General features: G+C 43.9%; 1 protein-coding gene across 1 annotated transcript in view; it reads left to right on the top strand.

Annotated features, from left to right (window-relative positions):
• Positions 1-12,552, top strand: part of SH3BP5 (SH3 domain binding protein 5) — a 139,653-nt gene that overhangs the window by 84,487 nt on the left and 42,614 nt on the right. The window contains exon 4 of the mRNA XM_029589352.1: positions 11,616-11,780. Within this exon, the coding sequence (XP_029445212.1) occupies positions 11,616-11,780 (165 nt within the window). The remainder of the gene's footprint in view (positions 1-11,615; positions 11,781-12,552) is intronic.

The following is a 12,552-nucleotide window of genomic DNA, read 5'->3' as shown; positions in this document are numbered from 1 at the left end:
CGGCCAGAGTGATTGAGCCCGTACCACCAGGGCAAAGAGAGTGAGGAGTCTACTCTAGGTATTTTCTGATTCCAAAGAGAATAGGACTCCGTCTCATCCTAGACCTAAGGGCCTTGAACAAGTTTCTAAGAAAAGAAAATTTCAAGATGGTTTCTCAGGGTACCATGATCCCCCTTTTGCAAAAAGGGAATGGGATATGCTCCCTCGACCTAAATGACGTATACATTCATATCGAGATCTTCCACAGTCACAGGAAGTATCTTCGATATGTGGTGGGAAACAGCAATTCCAGTACCGGGTGTTATTGTTCAGGCTCGTGTCAGCCCCACGGGTCTTCACAGAATGTCTAGTTGTGGTGGCAGTGCACCTCCTTAGGCTGGGAGCACATTTTCCTGTATCTGGACAATTGGCTGGTCAAGAGCATGTCTCAGGCAGGGGCCACCAGGTCCATGTGCTTGACCATCTGGGTGTTGGAATCACTACGGTTTGTTCTCAAATACCTATCTCAGCCCATCACTTCGATTGGACTTTGTAGGAGCCCATCTAGACATGGCTCAGGCCAAGGCCTTCCTGCCTCGCCAGAGGGCCGTCACCTTGACAACTATCGAGGCAGAGATCCAATAGAGCCAGCAGGTGTCTGCCTGGCACATGTTGAGGCTGTTGGGCCATATGGCTGCAACCATCCATGTCACTCCTTGGGCATGTTTATACATGCACCGATCCCAATGGACCCTGAGATCGCAGTGGTGCTAGGCCACTCAGAACCTCCAGGGTTGCATCCAAGTCACCCCGTCTCTCTTGCGGAGTTGGGTTTCTCCTATTTTATTTTTTAATCATAATTCTATGTTACAAAATTGGAAAGGGACCCTATGTGAACGCATGGTATAGGGCAAGCTGTGCATGCTCAGTGTACGTAGTCAAAGTTCTAGAAACTTTGACATAAGTTTTCCGCATTGGGGCTCCATCTGATTTCACCCATGTGTGAGGACTAACATCCTGCTGTCCTCGGACAACACCTGTTACAGATAAGCAACTCTGCTATGTTACATTGTGACAAAGATAATGTCAAACACCCTCCAACTTTGTGCTCCTCCCCAAATAAAAAGAAAAGATCTAAGTGCAGAGCAGAAAGTCAGGATCACCAGTGCCACTGAACAGGCTGATGGGAGTCATCCTGACATTATAACTCAGGTCTCCCTCAGAACACAGGATCTGTCGACTCATAACGTATACGCCGTAAGAGTGTACAAATATGTAAATGGGCATTTTTAGCTTCCTTTCTGAAGCAAAAGAAGGTGTATGAGATCACTGTGCATGCAACCCCAAATAAACTCTTGTTTGGTGTCCTAACCACATTGGGATCTATCAGGGGCAAGGGAGGAAGTTAAGAATCCTGACAGGGTTGGTGTTTGTTCCTGATCCATACGTATGTGTGAACCGTGGATGTGGGCATGTGCGCCAGGCTCAGATCATGGACTCCTTTGGTTCTGGTGGAACTTCTTGTAGCCTGATTTATTTTTCTGATTTATTGTAAACTGCTCAGTTCTGTCAGGTTCTGCAGAATTACCTAAGAGCGTTCCGCAAAATGCCTCTGACCACTGTGTACCCTGATGTTATCTTTGTTCGGCATCAGCAACTGCTTATTCCAGCATTTCTCCTGTTAAGCAGCGTGCTGATGTTAAGGGGCTTTGCCTGTATGTATTTTAGGGAATATGACCCAGATTGTGGGGGAGCTAAGGGAAGAAGGTTTGCAGGGAGTGACTTCCATACATTCTTTTCCTGCAGACTCTCCTTTGCTTTAAAAACATTTTGGTTGATTTTTAACAGTTTTTAAAAATGACTTATCAGCATATCTATTAGGCAAGTGGAAGCAGAATTGGGTAAATATTTGAGTTTGTTCTTGGTATCTTTCTGCGGGGTGGCGCAGAAGAGTAAACCCTCCGGCTCTGTAACTCTTTAGCAGGCCAAGACTTAAGAACATAAGAACATAAGAAAATGCCATACTGGGTCAGACCAAGGGTCCATCAAGCCCAGCATCCTGTTTCCAACAGTGGCCAATCCAGGCCATAAGAACCTGGCAAGTACCCAAAAACTAAGTCTATTCCATGTAACCATTGCTAATGGCAGTGGCTATTCTCTAAGTGAACCTAATAGCAGGTAATGGACTTCTCCTCCAAGAACTTATCCAATCCTTTTTTAAACACAGCTATACTACCTGCACGAACCACATTCTCTGGCAACAAATTCCAGAGTTTAATTGTGCGTTGAGTAAAAAAGAACTTTCTCCGATTAGTTTTAAATGTGCCCCATGCTAACTTCATGGAGTGTCCCCTAGTCCTTCTACTATCTGAAAGAGTAAATAACCGATTCACATCTACCCGTTCTAGACCTCTCATGATTTTAAACACCTCTATCATATCCCCCCTCAGTCGTCTCTTCTCCAAGCTGAAAAGTCCTAATCTCTTTAGTCTTTCCTCATAGGGGAGTTGTTCCATTCCCCTTATCATTTTGGTAGCCCTTCTCTGTACCTTCTCCATCGCAATTATATCTTTTTTGAGATGCGGCGACCAGAATTGTACACAGTATTCAAGGTGCGGTCTCACCATGGAGCGATACAGAGGCATTATGACATTTTCCGTTTTATTCATCATTCCTTTTCTAATAATTCCCAACATTCTGTTTGCTTTTTTGACTGCCGCAGCACACTGAACCGACGATTTCAATGTGTTATCCACTATGACACCTAGATCTCTTTCTTGGGTTGTAGCACCTAATATGGAACCCAACATCGTGTAATTATAGCATGGGTTATTTTTCCCTATATGCATCACCTTGCACTTTTCCACATTAAATTTCATCTGCCATTTGGATGCCCAATTTTCCAGTCTCACAAGGTCTTCCTGCAATTTATCACAATCTGCTTGTGATTTAACTACTCTGCACAATTTTGTGTCATCTGCAAATTTGATTATCTCACTCGTCGTATTTCTTTCCAGATCATTTATAAATATATTGAACAGTAAGGGTCCCAATACAGATCCCTGAGGCACTCCACTGTCCACTCCCTTCCACTGAGAAAATTGCCCATTTAATCCTACTCTCTGTTTCCTGTCTTTTAGCCAGTTTGCAATCCACGAAAGGACATCGCCACCTATCCCATGACTTTTTACTTTTCCTAGAAGCCTCTCATGAGGAACTTTGTCAAACGCCTTCTGAAAATCCAAGTATACTATATCTACCGGTTCACCTTTATCCACATGTTTATTAACTCCTTCAAAAAAGTGAAGCAGATTTGTGAGGCAAGACTTGCCCTGGGTAAAGCCATGCTGACTTTGTTCCATTAAACCATGTCTTTCTATATGTTCTGTGATTTTGATGTTTAGAACACTTTCCACTATTTTTCCTGGCACTGAAGTCAGGCTAACCGGTCTGTAGTTTCCCGGATCGCCCCTGGAGCCCTTTTTAAATATTGGGGTTACATTTGCTATCCTCCAGTCTTCAGGTACAATGGATGAATTTAATGATAAGTTACAAATTTTTACTAATAGGTCTGAAATTTCATTTTTTAGTTCCTTCAGAACTCTGGGGTGTATACCATCCGGTCCAGGTGATTTACTACTCTTCAGTTTGTCAATCAGGCCTACCACATCTTCTAGGTTCACCGTGATTTGATTCAGTCCATCTGAATCATTACCCATGAAAACCTTCTCCATTACGGGTACCTCCCCAACATCCTCTTCAGTAAACACCGAAGCAAAGAAATCATTTAATCTTTCCGCGATGGCCTTATCTTCTCTAAGTGCCCCTTTAACCCCTCGATCATCTAAAGGTCCAACTGACTCCCTCACAGGCTTTCTGCTTCGGATATATTTAAAAAAGTTTTTACTGTGAGTTTTTGCCTCTACAGCCAACTTCTTTTCAAATTCTCTCTTAGCCTGTCTTATCAATGTCTTACATTTAACTTGCCAATGTTTATGCTTTATCCTATTTTCTTCTGTTGGATCCTTCTTCCAATTTTTGAATGAAGATCTTTTGGCTAAAATAGCTTCTTTCACCTCCCCTTTTAACCATGCCGGTAATCGTTTTGCCTTCTTTCCACCTTTCTTAATGTGTGGAATACATCTGGACTGTGCTTCTAGAATGGTATTTTTTAACAATGACCACGCCTCTTGGACATTTTTTACTTTTGTAGCTGCTCCTTTCAGTTTTTTTCTAACAATTTTTCTCATTTTATCAAAGTTTCCCTTTTGAAAGTTTAGCACGAGAGCTTTGGATTTGCACACTGTTCCTTTTCCAGTCATTAAATCAAATCTGATCATATTATGATCACTATTGCCAAGCGGCCCCACCACCGTTACCTCTCTCACCAAGTCCTGTGCTCCACTGAGAATTAGATCTAAAATTGCTCCCTCTCTCGTCGGTTCCTGAACCATTTGCTCCATAAAGCTATCATTTATTCCATCCAGGAACGTTATCTCTCTAGCGTGACCCGATGATACATTTACCCAGTCTATATTGGGGTAATTGAAGTCTCCCATTATTACTGCACTACCAATTTGGTTGGCTTCCCTAATTTCTCTTAGCATTTCACTGTCCATCTCACCATCTTGACCAGGTGGACGGTAGTATACCCCTATCACTGTAGTCTTCCCTGATACACAAGGGATTTCTACCCATAAAGATTCAATTTTGTATTTAGTCTCATGCAGGATGTTTATCCTGTTGGACTCTATGCCATCCCGGACATAAAGCGCCACACCTCCTCCCGACTGCTCCTCTCTGTCATTGCGATATAATTTGTACCCCGGTATAGCACTGTCCCATTGGTTATCCTCTTTCCACCATGTCTCTGAGATGCCAATTAAGTCTATGTCATCATTTACTGCTATACATTCTAATTCTCCCATCTTACTTCTTAGACTTCTGGCATTAGCATACAAACATTTCAAAGTTTGTTTTTTGATTGTATTTTTATTCTGCTTTTTAATTGATAGGGATAAGTTAGAATTTTTTAGCTCAGGTGAGTTTTTAGTTACAGGCATTTGGACTACTTTTCTAATTATTGGAACCTCACTGTCGGGATGCCCTAATTCTAGTGCATCATTAGTATCCTTTAAAGATACATCTCTCCGAACCATGCGCTGCTGAGCGACTGTCGGCTTTCCCCTTTGTTCTAGTTTAAAAGCTGCTCTATCTCCTTTTTAAGGGTTAGCGCCAGCAGTCTGGTTCCATCCTGGTTAAGGTGGAGCCCATCCCTTCGGAAGAGACTCCCCCTTCCCCAAAAGGTTCCCCAGTTCCTAACAAAACTGAATCCCTCTTCCTTGCACCATCGTCTCATCCACGCATTGAGACTCCGGAGCTCTGCCTGCCTCTGGTGACCTGCGCGTGGAACAGGGAGCATTTCAGAGAAAGCTACCCTGGAGGTTCTGGATTTAATCTTTCTACCTAAGAGCCTAAATTTGGCTTCCAGAACCTCTCTCCCACATTTTCCTATGTCGTTGGTGCCCACGTGTACCACGACAGCCGGCTCCTCCCCAGCACTGTCTAAAATCCTATCTAGGTGACGCGTGAGGTCCGCCACCTTCGCACCAGGTAGGCATGTTACCAGGCGATCCTCACGCCCACCAGCCACCCAGCTATCTACATTCCTAATAATCGAATCACCAACTATGACGGCCGACCTAACCCTTCCCTCCTGGGCAGTAGGCCTTGGGGAGATATCCTCAGTGCGAAAGGACAATGCATCACCTAGAGAGCAGGTCCTTGCTACAGGATCCTTTCCTGCTACATCTGGTTGGTGCTCTCCCATTATGAGACCTTCTTCCTCCAAGGCAGCACCAGGGCTGCCAGTCTGAAGTTGGGACTGGACTACTATGTCCCTGAAGGTCTCATCTATATACCTCTCTGTCTCCCTCAGCTCCTCCAGGTCTGCCACTCTAGCCTCCAGAGATCGGACTCGTTCTCTGAGAGCCAGGAGCTCTTTGCATCGCGTGCACATGTACAACTTCTCACCGGTGGGTAAAAAATCATACATGTGACACTCGATGCAAAAGACTGGGAAGCCCCCCTCTTGCTGCTGGACTGCTGCCTTCATCTCAATTTTGATCAGTTCCTAGTTAAGTTTTAGGTTGCTATGGGATTAGGAATGTGTCTAAGTTCTTTTAAATGTATTAGTGAATTCACTATATGTCTGGTAGTGGCCTACTGGGGTCTGATCGAATTCTCAATAAAGTTTTTGTTGATGGGGTTTTTTTTTTTTTTTTTTTGGGTTTTTTTTTTTGTGCAAGTGGCACCTGCCTATAAATTAAGGGATGAGCTTGGGGTGGGTGGGCGAGGGGTGGGAGGGTTGGGAATTACAAACAGTCTAACTTTAGTTAGTCAGCCTGAGTGACTCACAGCTCCCTTGATTAACAAATGTTGTTCCCTATTCAAACCTAATCACACTACCTCAACACCTTTCCAAGGTGAGTAACTGAGCTGAAATATTCAACTTTTTTACTTTGGTATATACTGCTCCTAGCTTATTTCTAGCTTCTGGCTACTTTTTTGTTGGGTTTTTTTTTTTTTTTTTGGTGGTTTTTTTTGTTTTTCAATACAATGCACTCAGTTATTTATTAAATAAAACACTTAGCTCTTTAAAAGTCTGGAGGACACTTTAATAGTCAGGCAGACTTTTTAAAAAATAAACACACTACCTACTGCTACCTTATTGACTGACTATTTAAAAATGCAAACAGAATTCCCCAGTCCCCAGAATCAATGTAGGAGACTGGGAGCCAGGACTGGAGAAATGGGCTACTGACTTTCAAACATAAAAAAACACAGCTCGGCCAGCTCTCTTCCCTCCACTCTCCATCACGAAAAACATGGGCCTCCCCTTCCCCCCCCCCCCCCCCCCCCACCACCACATACTGGACCTTATCACCTTTGCAACTGCTCCTCAAGCAATGGATTTTCTCCTCTTTGCAGCCACCTCCTCCCCTTCACCCCTCCACAGACCTGTTCTCCTTGAAGTAGTGATTGGTCTGAGGCACAAATACACCAGCAGAGTTATGATGTGAAAGAGCACGGGCTAAGGAGTAAGCTAGCGTGTTCCTGTGATCCAGGGCTGTTCCCCCCCCGCCCGCATGGAAGCCATGAGGGGGCGGGGGCTACCATGAGGCCTGGGAGGACAGCGTCTGCTGGGTCCACCCCCGGTCTTCACATCGTGACCCTGCCACTGCTGTGTCTAGGCCTTGGACCCAACCGCTACTTCAGTAAGAGCAGATCCATTAGGGGAGAGGTTGTGAAGGGGAGAGAAGGTCAACGGATGGGATCCAGTCCAGCTTTATTTTACAAACCACTAATCCAAAAAGTGCCCAGAGCTGTGTAAAGAGGAGGGAAGGAGGTGGGGAGAGGGAATCAGCAGCAGTGGGGGGAAAAAGGGGTTTAATGTGTGTGTGTGTGTGATCGGAAGGGGTGTGGGAGGACAGAATCAGTGCGGTGAGGTCGGAGGGGGGCAGGGCTATGGGATTGTATATGAGAGTGAGCAAGGGAATCGTAGGGGATATGGTGTATAGGGGGGCTTGTGTGTGTGTGTGTGTGTGTGTGTGTGTGTGTGTGAGATGGGATTGGCATTGGGAGGAAGGATGCGAGAGGGTGGATCTACCCTCCCCCCTCCTGATCCTGGATCTCCCCTTCTGATCCAGGACACCTCCTCTTTCTCCTCCCCCTCATCAAACCTTCTTCTCATTCCCTTTCCCTGTATCCTCTATCCTTTTCTCCCTTCCAATCAATAAGATCCTTCCCCCCACCGAAAAAAAAATTAAAAAAAGAACAAAATAAAATATCCGGACACACAAGTCAGAAATCAACTTTATTCTTATAAGGTAAAATACAAATTTACATAATTTAATATGCAAATTTATGCAAATGTACCGCACAGTTTACTGCAGACCTTTGTAGCTCTTGCCCCAGAATCTGTGCTTGAGCTGCCGCAGGAAACTTGGAGCTGTGCCTAGAGCTGCGAAACAGGCACCTGGCGCTGTGGGATCTGCCTCTAAAGTCCTGGGGGAACCTTTCCTGCTAAATACATTCTTGTTAGTGGCTGTCAGGAGGCGAAAACCATTTTGTTTTGTTCTGGCTGTCATTCAGCACTGCAGAGACCTATCTGTTGAAGGATGGAGTAAAGGGAATGCTAAACCTAATTTTTTAATTAATTTCCAAAGGCTTGAAAAACTATATACATGCAGCAGTGAACCCACGACAAGTCGAGAACACTAGCAAAGTTGTTCACATTAAGGCACCGTGGCCTCTGTCTTGTATACCAGGTGAAGTTCTTAAGTAAATGATCACAATTAGTTTTATAATACAGAGTAAACTTTTATCAGATGCTGGCTTTTATGTTCCAAATTCATTCTCTAAACCTTACGCCTAAGGCAGTTTGCAATCAGGCATCGGCCTCTTCAGTCATTGCTTCTGTAGACTGGATAGCCATCACCAGTCTTCCAGTTGTGTTGGATGTGTGTAAATGTCACAGGATTTGAAAAATCTATCCTAAACTTTATGCAACATGTTTGCTCTGGCAATACATTTATTTATCGCTGAGGTGATCTTAGGTATTTGATCATATTTTTTTTAATAAAGGTATTTCAAGCTCCTTAAAGCTACACTATTGCAGGCTAACAAAAGCCAATACATTGCAATCCTCTTGCAATCCTTCTCCTCCCGGTAACACACATTTGGATTCCCAGAGAACTCATCCTGCTGTTACACTTTCTAAAATGTGCCAAAATGTGCAAATTTGTGGGCATGTCCAAATCACATGTATGTCCTAGGCTGTCCACATCTCATCCAGCATAGAGGAGAAGAGTCAGAATTAGTCCTATTAACCTTCACTGGTTTCCAGTGCATTCTCTGTGTTAGTTTGTATGCCATCAGACTACTAACCCAATCTGTGTAGCAAAGCACTGCCAGAATGTTAGATCCCCTCCCCATCTGATTTTCTTTTATAATGTAATGCTGTATTGCTACTTTGAAGGATAAACACAGTGAGGTCAATATCCAAAGCCATTTAGATGGATAACTTGAAACTTGATGGATAACTTGAAAGTTATCCATCTAAATGGCTTTGAATATTGACCTCCGAAAAAAAAAATTAAAAAAGAACAAAATAAAATATCTGGACACACAAGTCAGAAATCAACTTTATTCTTATCAAGTTGAAAGTTATCCATCTAACTCCAGATTATCCAAGTTAGCCATCAAACTCTAAGTTACCCATTTAAATGTTTAGTTTTGAATATTGACCTCAGCAGCTTTTGTGAACTGGAGTCCTGCAGCCGATTCTACTCAGTGACTGCTGGTTGCTGGTTCTTGAGTTAACAGGCAAGTCTGATGCAGCCAGAGTATGGAGAGTAGACTTTTTTTTTTTTTTTCACAGAACCAGAAATAAATTAGCATGTGTAGATAGGGGCTTGCCCAGGTGGTGATAAGTGAGATGAGAAAGCAAGGTTAGGACTATGGATGGCTTCAGGATATCATGGATGGCTAAGAATAGCATTGCATTGCATAAACTAAAACTATTCCACTATTATTGCTTACAGTAAAAGCCCCGATTATTCAGTATTCAACTAACCGGCATCTTGCCAGGCAGCTCTTTGGAAGGGAGGGGAAGGGTTGAATCAGGGAGCAGAGTAGCTTTTCTCTGCTTTGCTCTGTCCACTCTAGCATCACCCCCTCCTCCCCTCCTCCTTGTTCCCTGCCTGAGATAGGAGGGGAGGGGAAAAGACCGGAAGCAGACAGCGGTGGGGGGGGGGGGGGGGAATGAAGCCTATTCCCCGCGGGGTTTCTGCTGTGCTTCTGTATCACTGCATTCCAGGGTTTATAGTCCTGTGTTGCATGAGAAGTAGCAGGACTACAGTGTCATGCCTACCCTTTGGAAGGAAGTTAAAATTTTAAAACAAACAAACCTATATCAAGACTAATTCAGTGTCCCAGGTAATGACTGGGTAATTGGAAGGGTCACTTGCAAGACCTGTTTGTAGGCTAACGGAGGAATAATTATTGCAGTTTCAATGCAGTCTGGACTCTGGTGAGGTGGAATAGCTGCAAGGCAGAACTATTTGAAGGTCTTCCAGGGTGGGTGTGGGGGTCTTCATGCAGCTTCTACTTTAACCTAGAAATTGAGATGAGTGAAGTGTTTCCTATTTCGCCTTTCGTGTCAGTCACTTCAAAGCGGATTACGTTCAGGTACCTCAGGTATTTATCAGTTCCCAGAGGGCTCACAGTCTAGAAGAGGCATTTACTAAGCTGCATTAGGTATTTACAATGCAGTAAATAGCCTAATACAGTGATAATGCACAGTAATTCAAATACCGCATATTATCTTATCCCCCATTACCCTGAGTTTGGTAATGAACTGATTTGTATGCATTTTCTTGCAAATCAGCTCACTACTATGCAATTTGATATAAGTCAAATAATGCAGCCTAAAAACTTGCAAGCTGCAATACTTGATTAAAAATTAACTACAACTCTTTTTGGCTAATTTTCCCCAGGAGCATCGGGACGCTAATGTGCATCCCGAGGCTCCCAGGACCATCAATTAAAGGAGCCGCTCGGTCTACACTAGCCCCACAAGTGTGGCAAAAGCCTTCGAGGGTCTGTTGAGACCCCATTCCACCCCTGCTGCTTCTTGAGATAAACCGAAGTCCAAAAAGTAAAATATTAACATAGAAAAGGTGAGGCGCAGGGTCTGCTCCAACCCTCTCTGCTTTTTTTAAAAAGTCCTTCCCCTCGAACCTTAGTTCCCTTATCCCTCCCCCTAGGCTACCCTCCTGCCCCCCCCCCCCCCCCGGCCTGATCAGAGTTTCCCTGGTATCTAGTAGAGGCCCAGAGCACCACAATGACCCCAGCTGGCTGACAGCAGGCCTTTACCCCTATGAATAATAGCAAATTGCCTTAACTGAGCTTCTGTGAAAATAAACTTTGAGTTTTTTTGTAATTTTTGAGTAGTGAATAAAAGTGTAAGATTGAAATGTTTGTTTCTATGTCATGGATTGCATTGAAATGACATGTTACTAGCATTTTAAAATATTATTTCAGTGGTGAAGATGAAATTGTATAATATAATCCTAGAGTACTGTAGATATGCTTCATATTTCTGTCCGTTTTTTCCCTTTGTTTGCTCTCTTCCCTGATCTTGAAGCATTATTTCTGATTTTGCCACTTTAAACTCGACTTAATTTTGCAAGATTCTGCTATGTTCTAGAATATAAAGCCACGCTGCATACTTATCTCTAGCCACGTGATCTGTCGACAGGTTCTGTCACATATGAGGGGGCGAAGGAGGTATCCATTTGTCACTGACAAGCCGTGAGAACTACTGACAGTGCATTTAATTACACAATGTTAGTAAAGAAATGGAAAAAAAATTACTTCCCACTTGTAGTTTTACCAGTTCTGTTTCTTGTCTATATTTCTATGCATCTGTCTAGAAATGTTTTGGTGGGAGGAGGTGAAATGGTTTTCTCTCAGTTCTGGAATGCTTATAAAGTGTCGTAAACCTGTTTCTTCCTCTTTGGCTTATGTGCATAATTTCGGGCTGACCGACCACCTTTAACCTTTCACTGCAGGCACAGCTGGAAGCCCAGAAGGCAACGCAAGATTTCCAGCGAGCCACCGAGGTTCTGCGAGCTGCCAAAGAAACCATCTCACTGGCAGAGCAGAGGCTGCTGGAGGATGATGAGCGTCAGTTTGACTCAGCATGGCAGGAGATGCTGAACCATGCCACTCAGCGGGTAAGACCAGAAAGAAGCCACCTGCCTCTGTCGTTGTACTTCCTGCAAAATGCTTCCTTTAGGCTAATGTCTTATGTGATATTCAAGGCTGAGGCTTGTGATTTGGAGATAGTGCATGCCAAGGGGTCAGCATAAGCAAGCAGTGAAGAAGGCTTTGTTTCTCCTTCTGGGTCTTGATATGCAAGATTGTGGGAAGTATATCCCTGATGTGGGTCTGAGAGAGCCAGAAGCCTACAGTGGCTGACAGTGCTGGATTTATGACTGACCCCATGGCTTGGAGGCAGTGCCGTGATTTGTAGCACACGGGATTTCAGTTCTAGCCAGTTGGGGCCTTGCATTCCTAAAGCAGTGTTTGCCAACCTTCTCTTGGAGGCACACCTATCCATTCGGGTTTTCAGAATTGCCACAATGAATATGCATGAGAGAGATTTGCATGCCCTGAATCTCCAGTGTATGCAAATCTATCTCATGCATATTCAGTGTGGCAATTCTGAAAACCCAATTGGATAGGTGTGCCTCTAGGAGAGAGTTGAGAAATGCTGTCCTAAAGGCTTTTTATCATCAAAGGATTTGCTAAAATACCTCAGTCATAGTTTTATAGACCAGGGACAGGCAACTCTGGTCCTCGATTGCCTCAAACAGGTCTGGTTTTCAGGATATCCACAGTGAATATGCATGAGATAGATTACATACAGTGGAGGCAGTGCATGTAAATCTATCTCATGCATATTCCAGGGTCAGATTTAAGATTACAGCACCCACAGGCAAAGGG

This window comes from Rhinatrema bivittatum, chromosome 2, assembly GCF_901001135.1.
Source record: "Rhinatrema bivittatum chromosome 2, aRhiBiv1.1, whole genome shotgun sequence".
Lineage (NCBI taxonomy): Eukaryota > Metazoa > Chordata > Amphibia > Gymnophiona > Rhinatrematidae > Rhinatrema > Rhinatrema bivittatum.
Note: the sequence above shows the minus strand (reverse complement) of the source record. Positions and strands in the feature narration are given on the sequence as shown.